Here is a 21,084-nt window from a genome sequence, read left to right as displayed (position 1 = left end):
AGAGCATTGATGTATTAATAGATAACCATTAAGCAGTGAGGATAGCATGTGTAGCTGTGGTATGAAATAAGCAACCCACAGTGTACAGTACTCCATTGTAAAAAAAATAAGAAAACTGTGTATAGTGAAGCAATCAATTTCCATTCTGACTGAGCTTTTTATAGCACAGGATAACAAGTGATGTAACACCGCCCAGAGCCTGCGCAATTCCTTCCAGACATGAGATGCATTAACCCATAACCCAGCAGTTACAGCTGATTGCATGCAGGGATTATGGTCTTGTGTGCAGCACTGCTTGCCTGAGTTGTTGAAGGTTATATTTAGAGAGACACTTGTCCGGTAGTCATTAAACTATGCAGAAACTATTTTTGTAAGCCGTGGTTGTAGTTTTTCATGATACTGAGAGCTCCAAGTTGTTTTTCATAGCTATGTTCACGTTGGTTTATGTGATGGTTTTAATACTTGGCTAGCCACAGTATTGGACAAGTTTCTAAGTCCACTGGGATATGCTCTGTCTGTGATCCAAGTCTACTGCTGTTTGTAACCAAAAGAGAAGACCAAAAGAGAATACTGTATTACAAATATTCATTGTGTAGTTAGTATAAAAGGTGGAGAAAAACTACTATGATACAGAACTTTTCAGCAAAGAATCGAAATCTACGTTGTCTCTGAACAGATTTCGTCTCCACTTTAAATATGCAGGTTTTTATGATCAGGGAGTCCCACTAGTGCAGTGATACCCCAAATATAATCCAGTTACTACCAACATGGAAGCAAAAATTACAGAAACAACAAATGACTTACAGAGCCACTGTAAATCTGTAAAAACAAAAGTTCAGTATTGTTTTTTCTGCACCTTTTCTATGAATTGCATTACTGGTACTGTAGGAACATCATCACAGTTATTCCAAATGTTGGAATACTATTATTTTTAAATTTAACTCTAAACATCACATGGAAAATATATTTTACTATGTTTTAAGAGAGAAACAGGCTTTCAAAAAGTGGGCATGCATGTTTTTATTTGTGTTGTTTTTTTTGTTGAAGAAGCAAACCCTATTGTAGTCCTTAATTCCTCAATGGAAAAGCTGTTTGCTGACTGATATGAACTAAAAATTGGTCTGGTACTGTAGACTCACTATTAGGACCTTTCTATTGTCTGTTTAGAATGCTGGTTAGTTGTTTGAGAATGTGGCTGAGCACTCACAGTAGTTACTGATGACTCCCAGTCGATAAGGGAAGTGAAACGTCAAATGGGAAGGGGGAGGGGGGGGTGGATTAATTCCCCTTCGCAGAACTTCTTCCACAAGCGTCTTCAGAAATTCTAGCCCACCCCACCTCGCCCCCTCTTCCTACCTCTACAGTAAAGTGGTTGACATTTTAGTGGAACATTTTTAAGGAACTGTAGCTACTGATTTAAACAATATAGTGTGATGGGGAAAACGCACCATAGGATATTTAACAGGTAAAGAAGGAAATGTTATGAAAAGGCAGGCGACATAAAGTTGCAATATATCAGGATATAGGTACCCCTCAACAGCAAAACCCTGTGGAAAAAGAAATTAAAAAATGGAGTGATTGCCAGCTCCATGGAAACAAGTTGACTGTACAGTAGCTCTTTGATAATACAGTCAGTATGTTGTGAAATTTTCCTTCAAAAATCTCCCCATTTTTCTCCCAAGACCAAATTTTTCAGTGTAAAAACAAACACAGAGATAGATAGAGAGAGAGAGTATGTTGGGTGTTCTACTTTCCCTTTTAAGCTGTGATGAAAACGACCCTGATCTTTAAGTTTAAAATCTCAGGTTAGTGGACCTGTGCTATGAAGAGGATAATGGAAGTAATATAATTGCAAAAAGTAGGTCAGTATTTGATCTTACCAAATAAATATTTATTTAAAAAAGGTGCCACATTGGCTCCTATTCACTAGACTGTGAGGGCTGTTTTCTTTAAAGAGTGTTAAGAAGCAATTTCTTATGGCTAAACCCTTTCTGAAACAGGATTCCTGAACTGCACTGAACTTGGTTTAAATACTCTAAATATACTTTAAAAAACAGTCTTAAACAAAATATTCCTAAAAACAGTCCTTGTGAAACAGGCCCATTGTGCAGACAACACCGGATCAATTGTTACACAGTTAGGGGTGTTTCCCACGGTTCCCATTGTAAAGAACATCTCTCTGGAATAATACATGGACAACAACATGCACCACACTTGTAAACTTTATTTAAAAATACATATATTATTAAGACAACTACATTTTTTTATTCAAACAATAACTGAGAAACTAATTTAATTTATACAAATAGGTAAAACTTAACAGTTAAACTAATAAAAATGTACCCCCGCCATTAAACAAAACATTTATTGCACATGTTAAATAGCTTAAAAACAGACTACCGCTGATAGAAAAGGAAAGTAAAAGGCTTCAGCACATTGCACAACTAAAGAGCTTTCAAATGCTACTATAAAAAGAAACAGCGTTCCCTGATAGCATTATTTATATTCAGCGCCACCCGCTGGCCATAGTACGGTATGTTTTTTTTTTTTTTTGTTCAAAATAATTTCACGGAAAATATAATGTATTTTCCTGCTTGCGTGTTTTAAGGGTTTAAGAATGCATTTCTATTCAAATGGAATCAAATTTATTACTGTAGGCGTAGTGGCAACACATAATAGCTCTCTTGAACCAGCCGCACAGCGTAGCACGATCTCTGCTGAAGATGCACGTGTGCTTATACTACTAAGAGTTCAGCGATTTAGATTCTGCAGCATTAGTGGATGAAGTGCTTCTGGAAGAAACTAACAACAACTTGCTTAACCCGGATCCACTGGAGCCTTGTTTGGGTCTCATAATGAAGTAACGCACACAAAGGCAGAAACCTGCAAGAGACAAATAATGGGGAAAATCAATGTGTTTGAATTGGGAATGTCCGAATAGACTGTACTCAGCTCTCTCACAGGGCTCTGAATTATGGGCTCTGCACAGCAATGTTGAACAAGTACAGTACATTTAAAGTATAAGTGTAAAGGATGCTTCCATAACAGTTGACAAGAATATCACACTTTATTTCATTCTTCAAAACTTTAAGTATGTTAAATAGCTTTAAATGTCATTTTCTGTACCTTTTTATAAGATTATTGTGTTTTTGTTTTTTTTAAATCAATTTTTGATAAGGCTGTGAAGTGCTTTGCCTAGGAGCTCAGGAGCTCCTCTTCAGTTCTATTTCCTACCATAGACACGCGTAACATCGGCTAGTGTCAATTAATTAGCAAGCATTGGCGCCATCTAGTGCGCAGGTGTGCATTACAAATGGAAACTTGATCTAAATTGCAAGACCACAAGTTGCTGCTGGCTCTTACTTTTATAAAGACTCTTGGCTGATCTAGCCAACATTTCACATGTCTATGGCAGACACCTGGAAGTGAAGAGCAGCTCCTCATACTGCATTAAAGTCAGTTTAAAAAGTGAAACAAATACAATTACTGTAGCAGTATTTAGTCCATGTGAAAGTACAGGATGCTTTGCAAAAACTCAGTAAACCTTTAAAATCACCAGAGCAGTCATCAGTAACCCATTAAGTGCCACTGTCCTCATTTGAGAACAGGCTACTTGTGTCATTTTTTGGAGCATTTTTAACTGACATCTATACCTGTTATTGTAATTTTCTCTTTATGTTTACTCTTACTTTTGTTAACCACAAGCGTCTAAATGTAAATTATCAAACTACATAAACACAACTTGTGTTCTGAGGCGAGTAAAATAAACTTGGCGATGTAAATGCTGTACCCACCTTGCAGGGAGTTTAGGATGGTGGATAACAGCTGTCCAGTATAGGTGAAGGAGAAGAAATTCAGTCCCCAGGTGGTCCCAAACAGACAAGTGAGCATCAGCACTGACAGAACCAGCTTCCAGGAACTCCTGTCCTGAGCGCATTTGTGTTTCTCTGAATGTCTGATCTTGACAACAGTAACCACCAACATGGAGGTACTGAAGATGAAAATCCCAGCAAAGTACCCAACGTTTGTGATGTAATGGACCAGCGGATGCAGTATCCAGCACCTGTTTTACAAAAATACAAATAAAAAATCCACATATCAATGAGCCGGTCCACTCTTTTGTATCTTTCTTCCACTGCATTTGATGGTGCGTTAGAGCAGTTTCTTACAAGACATTAACTTTATTAACGTTTGCCTCAGTAAATGAACACAGGAATTTTGCCGTGCATTTACCATCATTTACTGTGGTTTGCCATGCTTTTAAATTTGTTTTACCACACCCCTCTTTGCTTTATGTAGCTTACCTACAGCTGTGGCAAAACATTTTCTGCTTCACCTGGAATTTTAGGATTGAGACAATTAAAAAATAAATAAATAAAATAAAATAAAACAACTATATGGACATAACTTAGATCATGCTATCAATAAACTACAAAACGATATTGCAAAATAGTCTACTGGTCCGGAAGCCATAACAGGAGTTGAGTATTTCATGTTAGGGTTAGGTTTTGAGATGTCACATTTTTCAATTTTCGTCTGTTTTTCGTTAAGTATATGGAAAACTATAAAGCGTTTTGTAATTCAATATGTTAATGTAACATTACTCAGCAAACTGTCAATTCTAATGAGTGATGCAAAAGGTCTGGTCATAGCTGTATGCTTTACAATGCTTCCACTGGTCTTTATTACAGTTTGCTTTTACTATAGCAAACCTGTACGAAGGTATATGTTACACATGTCCTTCTGTCAAACTCACTGGTGAGTGGGACTTACATTGTTGTTTCGGTGCCCGTTGAGGATGGGATGCGATACGAACCATAAGCACCTCTTGAAGCAAATCCAATGGCAAAAGCAGAAGGGAGCACTGTGAACGCAAACAAGCAGAAACACTTTTTAAAAGCAGCGAGGTTTTTCCAGAGCTCCAAAAAATAAAAAAAAACCTTGCAGGAAACACTGCTAAATGTACACTGTAAACATCATAAGAGAATTATAGAAAACACATTGCACATTAGCCAGGTAAGAAATGAAATACAGGGTGTCTATTCAATTCATTTAGACAGAAGAAGATCTGTTTATTATTTGAACAGGGGTCCTCTCTGGAGTTTTTCTCTCATTACCCTGGTAATTTAGAATGTCTTGAATAACAGTCAGTAGTTTCTGCAGCATTTCAACATGGATCTTCAGATACTCTGCACCATAGCACCTATCCATACTGTAAATACCCTTATACAAGTTTACCAGGGTAGTTTTGCATGGTATTGGTGCACTTTTCCCATGCTTTTCCCATGATTACACAATGCATTCACTATGGTTTACCCTGGTTTGCCATGTTTTTTTAATATGCTTTACTATACCTCTCTGTGTTTTACAATGCTTGTCTGGGCTTTACCGTACCTCTCTGTACTTTACAATGCTTGCCTATGCTTTACCATGCTTTCACTGTGCTTTATTACACTTTGCTGTGCTTTTACTATGGTAAACATGCACAAGGGTAGTGTTCTCTCTTTCAAATGCACTTGCTTCTTTACTTACCAAAGCCCACAATGCAGAGTTTGAGCATGTATTGACTCGTGTAGGTGAACACCTGACACAGCAGCCTGTAGACATTGTAGGCTTCGATTCCCATCCAGGTGAAGGAGCAGAGCAGGGAGTAGTGCAGCATGAGGGCCAGCAATGTGCACACTCCTTCATTACTGAGAGAAGCCAGGGTCATATTTAAAAGAAAGCTGACATTCAGCAGCAGCAAAGCCATGGCTAGGTTCATGTGGATCAGGCTGGATTTGTCAGAAGTATATTTCCTGCAGAAAAAAAAAAAATTAAATGATCAGCAGTTTGCAAGGACTTGAATTTGCAGGAAAGTCATTATATCATTTCAATCTGCAACATGCAACTTTCAAACAACTTTTGAACCTTGCAGTAGTCTTTATAAAAAATGTGACAAACCTATATCATGGTAAAAAAACAAACAAACAAAAAAAAACAGTTCCTCTATTAAGTGTAGTCATTACATCACAGAGACCACCTTGGAAATGAACTTGGATCCTGATCTCTATAGAAGGAATGCTTTATACCGTTTGCAGTGAAGTGGAATCCTGACACTCAAACTAATTCAAACAAATACCTCTGACACAAAAACAGCCCGATAGTGAGCATGCAGCACAAGGCAGAAATCACACATCCGATGTATGTGATGTGTGTCTGGACTTCCAGATTGTGCACAGGCTTATTAAGAATTTGCTGCAACAGAAAAAAAAACCAAAATGAAACTTGCAAAGCTCCTCACCACAGACAGAAGATAATCATTCAACTGAACATCAGTTCCCACTTGTGGTAGTGTCAGGTTTTGCTTGAGTTGCTGACATGGATGATCTGCTGTCAACCATACAGTTTCCACATACTGATTTATTAGCTAATGCAGCTTGTTGTCCTGCACGTTCTTTAACCTCAGTGTACATTCAGCACAATCTGTCTGCTGTGGTGAATCACCACAATTCACCAACGCACACTGGGCTGGATTCTCAAAGATGTTTACTCCAAACTGACATTAGTGTTTTTGCTTTCAGGAAGGAAATTACAATTAAGAATTCTAAAACAAATAAGAAAAAGCATAAAACTACTTCCAAGCCCCTGCTTCGTTTAATTCTTGTTTGGTACAGTAACTTTATTAAACTTTGCTAATGAAACTTGCAAGTACGCTACTACAGTTGTCAGATGCATAAATGTGCCAATATAAAATCTAAATGATTCTACCTACCAATAGCACTGCAAAATAGGTCAGGTGATTGCAATGGCATGCAGTTTGTGTGTCATTCCTCAAAGTTTTACAACCTGATTCATTCCAAAACATCTTCCCTTCTGAAACAAAGATTTGTTTTTTTAACTGGAGGAGCCATCTGTCTTTAACTTACATGTCATTTAACAAGCTGGCAATGTTAACCACCAATTGCAATATTAATGTTGCAGAAACAAACAAAATTATGTTTTTTTTGTAAATCCTTTGTTAGATAACTAATTAGTTAAAATCAATTTACTTACAATGTGGTTTTTTTTGGCGTAAATTTCAATGCGGTTTTGAAAACTGAAATGCAGAGCTAAACATATGCGGTAAGCATCTCAACGCAGGAAAACCCACTCTTGTCTCAAAAAGTGTCTTGATGCAAAACTGTTCCTTTTGAATGTTCAAAAAGCATTAGGACACACAGCTGTAAATGCACAGAAACTCAGCGCATTACCTACCATTACACAGGCATTACCTATGAGGTTAAAATACATGTAACTGTTCTTTAAAATTACCATTTGGCAGCACATCCCAGAAAACACATGTTCTTGTCATATTCTCCTAGAAATGAACAAAATAGTGTTAACTACTATATATTATAGGCTTTTCACTGCATCAGTGTTTTTGAATGCAATACTGCTGCTGACCATCTAGATGGCTCCATTGAGACTGTATCTCAGTTTCAGTATGAAGAGGAGAGCGCCCATGAGCCACAAAAAAAAAAAAAAGGGTGAGACTGAACTACCTTTGCTATTTTGAAATAATGTCAGGTTCTTCAGTTCTGCAGCCTATCACTATAACTCCAGCCTCCACTCTATGTGTTGTCAGATCTTACAGAACCTGAACTAAAATGACTGGTAACGCAATGAAAACATCTTACGACCCCCGTTCAGTACAGCAGGCTGTATAATAATGAAAAATATATACAATATGAACTGGTAAAAAAAAAAAAAAAATAGTTCTTTGACATGACCATTGTAGGAAACAAGAAGCAAACAATGAGACTCAAACAAATTGCAACAGGTTAAGAGATTGCAAATGATATTATTTTGAAAGTCCAATGATTCTGACTTAATTATTGCTGATTTGCTGTTGTTATGCTGCTTGAGAAGCTCACATAGTAAATGGATGCAGTCATACCTATAAGTGGAAAACAGTTACATAAGTGTCTGGAGTGGAAGTTAACTGCAGGTAATGACTGCTGGTCTGCTTGAACCTGGTTCCTGAGAGGTCCCATTGACAGTACCCTGCAGCTGACACCTACAGTGAATGCATCACTACTGTTGTGTTAGAACCTTCCACTGAGAGCAGAATTGCTGCACTAAACAGAAAAAGATCTCTTTATAGAGACCTGACATTATACTGGGCTTTGATGTGGTTTACAAAACTTTATATGTGAAACTTCTGCCACTAACAGGAAGTAAAAGTGGGAAATATAAATCTGTTTCAGACAAGACGACTCATCGAAGATGTGCAAACACTGATCATATTCCAATCTAACCCTAGCACACAATGCCACTGATGGGCAGGGTATGTCAGTTGGATGAAGTTCTAATTGTCTTGCTTCCACTAGCCCTTTAGTACATGTTTGGCTTTATAAGCAAGTAAAAACCCACCCTTATCTGCAGATACATGGAAATAAGTCAATTTATAAACTATTGCAACTGGGTTTATTTAAAAATGTTGGGCACTTACTGGCTGCTTCTTGTGAAAAAAGGTAAAAATCACTGGCTCAACGAGGTCAGCGATGACTTCGTTTTCAACCGTCACTCCAACCACATCCCCATTTAAAATCATGTTGTTTTTGTCCTGCAACATGTACAGCGTTGAGGTTCAGTGAACATTCTTCATAGCTGTTATTTATATATAACCATACAGCATGTTACATTAGTAGTTATAAAGACAGGGATGGAAATAAGACTCCTATTGAATAGCAGTTTCGGTCATGCCAGGTTTTAATAGGAGCTTGGTTAGCCACTGTGTATAGGTAACAAGCTCAAGCAAACCATTAAATACACAGTAAAACCAGGGGTGGATCAAACCGCTATGCAATGGGAGTCTTAGTTCCATCTCTGAAGAATTATAAAAATGTATTATGAATTCAATAACATTTGGGGGAGAAGAGATGGCTGCAGCTACATTACCTGGAAAAGGCTGTTGTTGTTATAAAATGAACAGACAACTTTTGGCGTTTTCCATGCCCTGGTTTTGTTTCCCAGCAGAGTGGTGGGGATGTACACAGAGGGGGGCTTGTTGCTGCCAGGGAACCTGCCTTCCTGTAGAGCAGAGAGGCCGTTATCACTGTGTACAACTGATGCATGTGTGTGACTGAATACAGGTTCCCCATCACTGAGGTGGAGTGTGTTCAAAGGGTTACACAACAACAATCTTGGGCTTCTACAGCTCTTTACACATCCGAAGATACTGAGAAGCTCTTTACAAAAACGCACTGCCAACAGACCCAAGAATCACTTCCTGACTGGCTTTAATGTTGTGAGCAGGAACTCACAAGAAATGTTTAATCACAAACTCTGCTAAATAGAATTTGTGCTGCACATGTGGCTGCACTACAGTAGCTACCTGCTCAATGACTGCAACACACCCTGAAATATTACTAGTTACTGCTCACCACAGCAATGCACAACAATCTTACCCTGCGCACAGCATACAATGTGCCAAGCGTTATCTCAATAAGGAGGTAATAGGCTTTTACCTGCCTGTGAAACACCATGCTTTCACAAAGCTTTCTACTCTCTCCTATGCTTTTCCCATGGCATGGCATCTTCTTGCACTTCTTATAATAAAGCGCAGATCCAGAAAATTCCATCTTACCCGTTGTACCACAGTGTTGCCCTTAAAATCAGGTCCCAATTTAAAGACTGTGGAATGGATCCCGCAGGGCAGGTCGAAGTGCTGCATGTCTCTTGTGAACTTTGACTGCATCAGTAACCTCTCCAACCTAAAGGGTAAGACACACAGAGGATTGAAGAGCTGGAACTGACACCTAGTGCTTCATTTCAAATTCCATTTCCACAGCACCATACAAATCCTGAATACCTTTAAAAAAACGATTTAACATTTAACATGAGAGACCCACTATTTTAACCCAAATTAATTGCCCACATATTTCCACATACGATCCACCCTCTTTGCAGTAACAGCCCACTGACAGGTGTAATTGGAACAAGTGTGCCCATAGCGAACAGTATTTTCACATTGTCTCTTCATCACCACTATTCCTTCTGGTTTTGAACATTGCCCCTCACTATTATCCTGCCCATTGTTTCTTACAGTATTTCCTGTGCCTCAGCCACAATTCCCTGTTTGCTGATAAACCTCAATATTTAATAAAGAGTGGTGCTTATCTTAACATTTTACAGTCTTGATAAAGGCCACACTCAGACTTTGTTTTGTTAAAGACGGTAGTGGAAATACGTCTGTCTAGAGATAAAAGTACCTTTCGATAATATGACCGTACCTTACTGTTCTGATAAAGAGGAGAACAAAGAATTCTACACAATGATATTCTGTACTAAACAATAGATAAACTTTAAAATAAATATGGTACCAGATGACTGAAGCTGGAAGCAAACATTGCAATCAGGTGTATACACACTGCTGTGTAAAAGTTTTAAACATTTTTGCATGTTTCTGCTCTTTGCATTTTTTGCATGTCAACCGCACATTGTTTATCTATCCCTGCCATGTCTTATATCAATTTAAATGATTTTTATACCAGAAAGATAACTATATATATATATATATATATATATATATATAAAAGGATATTAATATATATAAAACTTTTCCTTTTTTTATTTTGGATGCTTCTCACGCCTCCCTTGGATTGCTTCGCTTCTCCCCCATTGAGAACCACTGGATAAATGTGATGGACTAGCTACCACAACACCAGCTGGCCATGCACAGTTCACTCTGAGTTTCCGTGACCACAAGTTCTTGAAGACCCTGATCAACGTGAACCAAAGACCGCTAAATGACAACATGGCCTCCCCCAACCCGAACCAAGATGCATCAACATGAAAGCAGCACAACAGCAGAAAACACCAGTGGAGCGTCAGAGTAACCCACTGAACCCACTGATTACGCTTGTTTCTTCCTGATTTCAAAGGCCCAATTTGAATATCGACTCCCCACATCCATCCTCACACTCATAAAGAGGAAAAATGATAAAAATGTTTTGTTGTTGAGTGACCCACATAGTTAATGAAAGAAACTGTACTGGAACCAAACTTACTCTTGCCCCCATTTTATAGCTGTTTGTCCATTTCTGATGTTTACCAGGGCTTGACACATCTCTGCGTCTGTAATAAACATAGTAATCATAAAACAGGATAGCAGTTTCAGTCCAGTTACAAGAGGGTGTAACTTTAAGATAATCTAGTAATAGCCTAGATATATGATGCATGCATGTGACTGATAAGTGTACAAGGACTGCTAGTGTCAACATAAAGGTTACTTTTCAAACACATGCATACACTAGATATTTTATACAGTGGTTGAGACACTCGCTTGCTTGCAGAGTGCATGGTCTGTTACACCACACAGCAGGCCAACACATTTTCACAAAGCATTAACTCAAGAGTTATTTAAATCATCCTTTTTTAAGTCTGTTTATGTTATTAACAAATCATTTAAAAATAAATAAATACAAAAATAAAAATTGCAGCAAGTTTTGTAAAAAACAAACAAAAAAAAAACAGTTAATTAAAGACGGGTAAAAAGTTCTGAAAATATAGTCCAAACAGTCTTCTAATAGTACAGTGCTGAAGTGTGTGCTGATATAAGTGTAAGTTTTAATGCTGGTGCTAGTGAGGTATACTTACCACATCGACCGCTTTCCCCTCTGAAGATATAGAATTCCTGGGTACTATGTTCAATAATATCTCCACGCACACTTCCTTTGAGAATGCCAATATCTTTACTGCCACTCTTATTGTGCAAGGATAAGTCTGTGCAACAGGTGGTCTGAGGAGTCGAGGGACCGCAGAGAGTATAATTTCTGGTTGTGTTGTACTCAAGCAGCAGTAAATCCAGGAACCCGTTCCAGTGCACACAGAAAGGGGTCTCCAGTCCTGAGCCCCGGGGCAGGCTGATGCTGGATGTGTTCACACAGCTGGCAGTGATCTCTCCTGCAATGAACAGGGTATCCTCGGTGCTTGAGATGCTCAGACTGCAGCAGCCTTGCGTCACGTTCAACTTGAGCTTCTGATTCTCATCGCTGTGCTTTCTAACACCGCAGAATCGGAAGTCTCTTTCGCATCTCCCTGGTGAGGTGAAAAAGAACAAACCAAAGACACTTCAGATTGAACGCTCTTACACAGTAGATGCACCAGACTGTTGTGTACGAAAGGTACCTGTTTCACAATATTCATGTTTTCTCCTTCTCTATTAAAGTATTGTGAGAAGTTTCACATTTGCTAATTTACACTGAAACCTCGCTTCACTGTAGCTACAGAATAAAGGCCACCAGTCAGTGCCTTCAACGCAAGTAGTCCTTTAATACTATAGCCTTGCCAAAAAACATATATAGCACAGAAAGCAAACTTAACATGGTACAATTATACATGCATGACCAAAGGGGATATTGCCATTGCATTTACATTGCAGTCAATGAATAGAAACAGGACTGTAAAAATGTGGTGTGGTCTTTGTACTGAGGTGGCTATTAGGCAAGGTTTTCCTGTATAAACAATGATATAACACAATCATAACATTAACCTACTGTGAGACCCAGATCATGTAAGAACTCAATAAACTTTCCCCTTACACCTGGTTATTAGTCATTTTTCTTGTGCGCTGTAAGTATGTGACTGGCACTTTACTGTTTCTGCTCCCACTGAAGCCACACCTCTACAACCATGATCTCTCCCCCCATGCAGCTAGAGCAGGAGAGTGCAGGGCTGTTGTCAGGGAAGGAAATCACCCAAATAATAGAATATATCATTGCAGTAGCCTAAAGTCCCAGGGTTTACATGATGGAGGAACGGCACCAAAATGTCTGTAGACCCATAACACATTAATGAGCCAAATGACCTCTAGAACTACAAGGAGCTAGACCTAGTGGAAGCTTTTGAAAACCTCATCAAACTTGACAATGCTAGAAGTGAATGCCTTTTTGGTTTAACTGTACTTACTATAATACAGGCATGGGAATAAGGCTCCCGTTGCATAGAAGTTTCACCCATTCCAGGTTTTAATACAAGCTTGATTAACCACAGTGTGTTGGTAACAAGTGCAGGTGTGTCTTATTAAACTCATAGTAAAACCAGGAATGGATCAAACTGCTCTGCAATGGGAGTCTTATTTCCATCCCTGTAATATTGCTATGTAAAATGTAAAACCTAATAAAAGTATAACATAATAAAAAGTAATATTTTATTTACCTTGAATCCTTAGAGTTCAAGGCCAAGGTGCAAAGAGACCACATGTACATGCTACTACGACTAGTACACAAGACAAAGCTAGAGATGCTGATAGGTATACAAAAGGAAAACAGTGTATACATGAATTCCGCGGTGGGCAAATGCGCGGTTGGCGAGGGATTACTGTATATACCTTTGACACGTGACTTTTAACACAGTCATGTGCAACCCAGTGTAACAAAACAAACAAATGAACTAAAAACAAATTTATAAAACTATACCTTACCGTCATTCAGAAAACAAACAAGAAGTAGAAATGCACAAATCCATCCCAGTGTCACTGAGCACATGGTCTGTCCTGAGGGATCTCCTGCTTTCACACAACAATCTAAAACACAAAAGATGTTAGTTAATTAGCAAACATTTCTTGATTGTGAAATTTTCACTGTTTTACAGGAGCAGTTACTTAGTAAATACATGTGTACTTACACATAATTACAATGTTATTATGCACGTTTACAATGTACTTCATGTGTAACTCTTTTGGCACGAAATACCCTAACCCTATCTTAACCCTACCTGATACAATGGTGTACTACCAAAGATTGTGCAAAAAGATGTACACATTAAGTACATTGTAATGATGCATACTGATATTATTAATTATTAAGTACACATGTATGTACTAAGTAACTACAACATAAATACACAGTAATTAGAGACACAATGTAAAGTGTTACCTAAAATATCCCTACTTTAAATTATCATGCATAGTTATTTTATCAGCTTACTGAGCTGGAAATAAAACTTAGCGAAGCTTTCAGGTAAATTTTATTAACGTTAGATTAAGGACTGCTTTTTAAAGCTCATTTTCGATTATTTAAATGAAGTGTGAAGTGTTTTAAACCTTTATCAGCTGTTTTAGAGAATGTTTATAAACATTGTTAAAAAATCCTTAAAACAGTCCTTCAGAGTTTTGTGAATAGAGCCATTCTGCCTGAAGCATGAACAAGCAGGTGAATTTAATTGCATGAACAAGCAGGTGAATTTAATTGCATGAAGAAGCAGGTGAATTTAATTGCATGAAGAAGCAGGTGAATTTAATTGCATGAACAAGCAGGTGAATTTAATTGCATGAACAAGCAGGTGAATTTAATTGCATGAAGAAGCAGGTGAATTTAATTGCATGAACAAGAAGGTGAATTTAATTGCATGAAGAACCAGGAGAATTTAATTGCATGAAGAAGCAAGTGAATTTAATTGGGCAGCCATGACAAGGAAGTGTAGTAGCCTAACAGTGGTTAGTGTGTATGCAAATCACCCGATACTGTGAAGGCAACAGAGAGTCGCATTTACGCATCTAGACGAGAAGTAAATCATAGTGTGCGTAAATGGGTGCTGTGTCTGAAAATGGTAAAAATCTTCTTTGACGAGCAGACAGCTTTCAGGCCATAATGCAAGTCCCTGGGAACCTCGTAGGGCACCCCGCTTCCCCTCCCCACCCCACCCCCCCGAAACACACTGCAGCAGGTGAACAGAGCCAGAAGCAACGGCAGCCGCATTGCTGCTTATTGTTTTTCTGTTTCAAGCTAACCACAACCTCAGAAATATGGCTGCCATTCAAAGCAGCAGGGAAATGTTGTTTTCTTTGCTGAAAAACAGTGCTTAAAAAGAAGACAAACATATCTGTGGTGTCCTTGAGAAATGAGGAGAAAAGTAAAATGAAACCATGTCTTTTGTGTAGTCACTCTGCTGAACAACAGAATGCTACAGATAAGCAACAGTTGCAGGATAAGGTAAAGGGAGTTGAAACATTCCTAGTAACAAAGACACACATTCGCTCATATTTTTCTGTACTGGCGGAAATCCTGATTAATGTCAATGAATTAACATGGGAAAAGCATAGGGGAAAGGGAAACTGTAGAAATACAGTGCAAAAATACTGGCAAACTTTTATAAGGGTAGTCGCAACCCTACTACAGTACATGATAAAGAGCAAAATAGTGTATTTTCAATCGTCATATCCTGGTGTAAAGCACACCTGTGTCTTGAAATGGGGTCTCTCACACTTTAAGTATAGCTAGCACACCAGAATGTAACCATGACTATGTCCCCATGCAACGCTCTACCAGGACCTAGAGGATGAAGCGGTACACTGTTTGCTTTATCTTTTACTTATATTTTGTATTATTAATAAAGCTTACAGGACGTACCACACAGACACACTATGTTTTTAAAAATACGGATACTATTTTGTTCAACGTTAATGTCCACGGGCAGACATTTATTTTTCTATGTCTCTGTATTAACATAGAGCTTGTGCTTAGTATAGCTAAAGGATGCAGGTTTTGGTCTTAATACACAATACAAGAATCCTAACCCTAACCCTATACCTAAACCTAAACCTAATCCTAACCCTAACCCTAACCCTAAACCTAACCCTAACCCTAACCCTAAACCTAGCCCTAACCCTAACCCTAAACCTAGCCCTAACCCTTTTCTGCTACAATTGTGTATTTCCATATATCATTCAGAAAGATTTACATATTAAGCACATTGTAATAACACTGTAATTATATCTAAGTACACATGTGTTTAAGTTACTGGAGTATAAAGGGTTGCCATTTGTTTTAGAATCAAACTACAATGCTAGATGAACATTTATAGAGGTGCATGACATTTCTGCCAAGGATGTTGGGTCAACAAGGACAGTGAGGTCCACAGTGCTGGTGATAATGTATTTAAATAGCTTTTATGTTTTTTTGTTTTTTTGGTGTTTTTTTTTTTCGCTGCACAGGCAGTACTGTATCTTGACAAGAGCTGTAGGGAATGCATGGCAATATATAGCATTAGAAAGCATGATGGTATCACGATTAAAAAAAAAATGCAAAGTTTACCCTGTGATGTACACAACTGTGTTAGATAATGAGTTCAAGAACAATAATTCTACATCGATCATGTGAGAATAATTTGTACCTACCTCATCTGTGAGTAACCTTGATATGGGCAGTGTTTCAGCTATTAGGACAAAACACGTTTCCTGTAAGCCTCACTGGGCCAATTAAGTAGTTATTTCTGAATCACAAGCGTGCTCAGTTTAAATAATTTGAAGCCTTACTATAGAAAGCAGCCCTTATCTCTGTCTGATAGAACTGGCAATTTCCCAAATGACACCGCTTTCTTAAAACACCTGCCTGATTACAAAAGACTTCCTCTCAGAAACCTGGAGCGCTTTTTAACACGCGGTTAGAGGCGTCAGTTGGAAACAATAGTCTGCATCTTTTTTCGCTATCTCGCTTTACCACCACCAAAAAAAAAAAAGTTAAATATTAAGATAAGGAGATAAGGTGCTCAAGTTCACCAACATTTTGAGGAAGGGTCCTTACACACGTGGACAATTTGCTGTAAATGTGGTCTAAACGTGAATTTACAGCAGAGTGAGATAAAGTGAAAGCAGCATAAATAATTTATATTGAGCTGCACCTTTTTAAGTCAACACGCTGAAACTGCTAACCATGGCTTTGCTGGTTTCGTTTATTTACTAAATGACCTCGTGTAATTATACTTTTGTATGATTTTAAACCGCTAGAATATCACGGAGCAGGGGTACTTTAAATACAGCTGTGTAAATAATTCTGGCTGGAAGTAACAATAGCAAACGAGCAAGATGGGCCGAATGGCCGCCTCTCGTTTGTAAACTTTCTTATGTTCTTATATAGTCTGCTGCGAGGCACACTGTGCTGGATTGAAAACAAACACACCAGCGAGGAAGCCTTAATAACAACAGGCAACTGACATGATTTCATCATGGGAGCAAATTGGACTTTTCATATGCTTTCTATGCAACGAAAAAAAAACACAAGTTTCTCAAACAGATAAGAAAAATCTACTTACAGCCCCAAAACCAGAGATTTTTAATTGTATTAGCTATAGCTTTACCTTCCATAACCCATGACTTGTTCACAATTAAATCGACGGCTGCAGCAGTGCAACTTTGTATATGAGTAACGAACTCTCAACCACACCCCTGTATACTAGACGAACATCCGATACCGGGAAATATTTGTAGCTAATGGTTAAAATTATTATTAATTTTAACAGTTTATCAGTTACTTTTCTTTTTCGTTAAGTGTTTCCGGTGAAGATTGATGTCTATTCTGTTGAATCCTGATTTTCCTTGAATATAGAACTACTTCTGTTTTAATATATATATATATATATAGTATATATATATATATATATATTATATATGACACACACACACACACACACACACACACACACACACACACACACACACACACCTTCACAAGTGTGAATCACTTATATATATATATATATATTATATATCATATATATAATATATATATATATATAAAATATATAAAAACTAAACATTTGTTGTTCATATGTAACACTGATGCTTGCAACGTTGACGGCACTCATAACTCAGAGCGTCTCTATGTAGTACAGATCCTAGTATCAATGCGAACTAAATGTTTTTCCAACAAAGCAGTCCCCGAAGAGGAAACAGACAAAAGCCTAGTTCACAAACTCTGCAAGGGTTCTACAAGCACACTGTAACAGAGCAACAGCATACCCGCTTATCCATCCACTAGGAAATTATACATAATAGCCTGTGCAACCGTGCAAGGCGGGTCGACCTTCGTTTCCATGGTAATGCTCAGGCTCCCAATGACTTGCTTAACTAAACATGTAGACCGTGTCCTTTGTTTTGTTAAAGGAAAAGCAAACAGCTAACGTTACAGAAATAGTCAGACACAACTGCCGTGCACGAAGGAGCTGCTAAATTGACCTCTGAATTATTTTAATGATTTATTTGAAGCTTTGATAGGATCAGCATTTTAGAGCATTTATTTTGTGTTGTTCTTAGAACCGTGTTAAAATTCTTTGAGGAAAGATGCGTTTGCAAGGTGTTTTCTCAATTGTTGTTTGTAGTTTTTAAACTATAAAGAAGTCAGAAACTGGTGAGAGAAGTGATGTGGACAGCAAAGATACATTTTTAACAAAATAAATAGCTTTCAGCAATAAGTAAACTAGCTTCGGGTGAAAATAAAACTGTACTGTGTATATCTGACATGGGGACTGTTAACAGCGTATTCTCCTTTAATGACCAACTAAACAGAGATTATCTTAAATTAGATACAACATTGTATTACTAACTCTTTATAATGAAGGTGCACAAATACCAGTAAGGGGTTACAAGATATAGTACCCCTTACCCTTACCCAAATCCTATGAAAAGTAACAGAACAGAAAGAAACACTGGCTATTACCTCATTAATAGCTATAACTATTTATATTATTAGTTTATCAAAAAACATCACTATATATGCTATAATGATCAAAGACACAACGATTCAGTACCTTTAGCAGAGCTCCTTGGCTTTCCCCCTTCTTCGGCGATGTGTTCACAAGTGAATGGTATTCAGAGTAGGCAGGAAGGGGCCAGGAGCCTCTTTTCATTAACAGTAGAGCTGTGTTTGTCCCAAATTGTAAAGAGAGTGAGCGAGTTGCTGGCTGCTGAGAACCTCCCCTCTACATCAATGCTAGGAGTTCCACCCACAGCACAGCAGCAGAGTTAAAATGGTTCAGTGGTTAGAGTGCTGGGCTGCAGTGTTAAAGGTAGTAGGTTTGAGTAGCTCAATGTATATATATATATATATATATATATATATATATATATATATATATATATATATATATATATTTTTTTTTTTGTTTGACTGTCTATGGAGGTATTAGGAGAATGGGCAGAGATTAAAAGAGACCTGCACAGGATATAGAATATATTACATTAACACTCAGTCTGTCAGCTTCACTTCTGTTCTTTCAGACCAGCTCAGCAGATAAGTATTGTAACTCACAAAGAACTGAAATACCATGCTTATTGGACATTTCCCCTTTTCTTTGTAACAGCACAATCAGAATGAAATTAATGGTGTGTTTTGCATGTGCAGCCTCATGGTGACTACATGGGTTTTAAAATAATTGAAATAATAGTAGCATGTAACATTTTACTTTCAGAAATAGTCATTATTATTATTATTATTATTATTATTATTATTATTATTATATTATTATTATTATTATTATTATTATTATTATTATTATTATTATTATCAGTAACAGTAGTATTAATTATATTGAGTAAACTGAATTTATTTTGCCTAGAACAAAGAAGAATAAGCAGAGACTTCATTGGGGTTGCCAGAAACTCTGACAAGCATGTCTGTCTAAATGTTTATACACGGAGTTCTGTCCTCGAGGATGCAACTACATGCATGTAAATGAGGGGATTTCCAAACTAAACCTCACAATTTCATTGCTCTTTGGCGCAATTCAATAAAATAAAATACATTTTAAAAAGTCCACACCCAATAAAACAAACATTGAGTTTAATGTAGAATATCTGAGAAATAAATGTAGGCTGAGTTAAAAGTACTATGTTGAACCTGTCAACAAAAAAAAGTACTTCCATACTGTACAGCATCCCTTTCTTTCTGTAGAAAATACAATCTCTGTTTTCCTCTCTTTCTCTCTCTCTTGCTTCTGCTGTACTTTACAGGAAATAGAAACATATAAAAACAAGGGCAGCAGATTCTCACCTGTAATGTTTAACTCAATTTGCTTATCTGAGAAAACCACAAGGTGGATCTCACCCCATACATTATTAAACTCATTCACAGCACATGCAACACAGTTCTGACACTGAAATTAGCAAAAGAGCTCAGAGCGCTACCATGCTGGAATCTACAGCATCTGCTGTTGAGCTGGTGACCAGTAAAGTGTTCAAGAGTAAATTCAAACAGATATTTACTGACCTTTCACTGGTCCACCAGGAAGTATATAACATGCCAGACAAGGTCCACAGCAAAAGGGCTAGACAGCATTTACCATTAGAACTGTACAGTAAAGGGATTTGAAATATTCTGTGGACCAGCTTCTTAAGTGTCCTGAACCTGCACAAACAGCTGAAAACTAGCAAACTGCCGGCTCTGACCAGCACACACCAGTGCTCTGCTTGTGAATCACTTATTTATTTAGTTGTACATATTAGATGCAGTTGTGGTATTCAGAGTCAGACCCTATTATGAGAATACAATGAAGGGTACTGTGCAATGCGATCCAGTGCCGTGGATCACACAGTCCAATGGACTGCTTGTGCAAACCCTTTCTCATTCTAACGGGTTGCATCTGCAGTATCTTCCCCTGAATCTATCTTGTTATATTTACCATCCTTCTTATCTTGCTGATTCCCCTTCCTAGCTGTTTGCTGATATCACAGAATGCTGATCTATTGGTGACTCCAAAAAGTTGGTTAAAATCCTGCAGGGCTAATGGTTTCAATTTCTGTTCATGCTGCTTATGGAACTTTCTACCAATGCATTTCAGGAAAGCCCATTAGAGATTGTTTAATTTCAATTGTGAAGTGCCCTGAGATGCATGGACATTAAGAGGGCTATATATATAGCTTTATATAAGCAGCTTTGTTTCTGCTCTTTAAACTGATTAATCTGCACTGTTCTGTATGTGGTGTTTTTGTTCCTCTGGCTCTTCCTCTCTGTTTGCTTGCCTTGGTCTTGTTTCCTCTCAATGTCTCTGTTTCTCTGTAATCAGTTGGTGAAGTCTGTTATTAGCGTATAACACCAGATTGTAATGTGGTTGAAAGGTACACATATAAAGACTTGACCACAGTCTCTTCCTTCCTGTATTACACGTTTATTACAAAGATCAGGTCAATCCAAATCTGACACTCAAGAACCATAAAACAGTGCAGGGTTTAGTTTGTGTCTGACAAATACATACATTTTAAACCTGCTTTAGAAAATGCAATTCTTCTGATATAGGCATGAATAAAACAAACAAACAAAAAATGAAAGCTGGACTAGTAACAGCTGT

The 21,084-nt window shown here is 37.7% G+C and overlaps 1 protein-coding gene across 1 annotated transcript; it reads right to left on the bottom strand.

The window, feature by feature from the left end:
* Positions 1-2,274: 2,274 nt before the first annotated feature.
* Positions 2,275-20,136, bottom strand: LOC121326298 (adhesion G-protein coupled receptor G1-like). The gene is made up of 15 exons (XM_041269553.1): positions 20,007-20,136; positions 18,550-18,659; positions 13,448-13,549; positions 11,623-12,063; positions 11,034-11,100; positions 9,611-9,737; positions 8,923-9,054; positions 8,474-8,587; positions 7,294-7,339; positions 6,755-6,855; positions 6,122-6,237; positions 5,533-5,798; positions 4,774-4,864; positions 3,795-4,063; positions 2,275-2,883 (listed from the first exon to the last, which is right to left on the bottom strand). The coding sequence occupies exons 3-15, from the start codon at positions 13,509-13,511 to the stop codon at positions 2,744-2,746; spliced, it is 1,974 nt and encodes a 657-aa protein (XP_041125487.1). The 5' UTR covers positions 13,512-13,549; positions 18,550-18,659; positions 20,007-20,136; the 3' UTR covers positions 2,275-2,743.
* Between the last annotated feature and the right edge of the window lie 948 nt (positions 20,137-21,084).

The sequence above is a fragment of the Polyodon spathula genome, chromosome 13 (genome assembly GCF_017654505.1).
Source record: "Polyodon spathula isolate WHYD16114869_AA chromosome 13, ASM1765450v1, whole genome shotgun sequence".
Lineage (NCBI taxonomy): Eukaryota > Metazoa > Chordata > Actinopteri > Acipenseriformes > Polyodontidae > Polyodon > Polyodon spathula.
The sequence above is the reverse complement of the archived record's forward strand: the minus strand, read 5'-3'. Positions and strand labels throughout refer to the sequence as shown.

Excerpts from the sequence above, each read along its gene's own strand:
- LOC121326298 (XM_041269553.1), bottom strand. The coding sequence starts at position 13,511 with ATGTGCTCAGTGACACTGGGATGGATTTGTGCATTTCTACTTCTTGTT. Across the intron at positions 7,340-8,473 it reads TTTTTCACAAGAAGCAGCCA|GAGAATATGACAAGAACATG; the intron begins GTAAGTGCCCAA and ends GTTCATTTCTAG. Across the intron at positions 6,238-6,754 it reads CCTATTTTGCAGTGCTATTG|CAAATTCTTAATAAGCCTGT; the intron begins GTAGGTAGAATC and ends TTTCTGTTGCAG.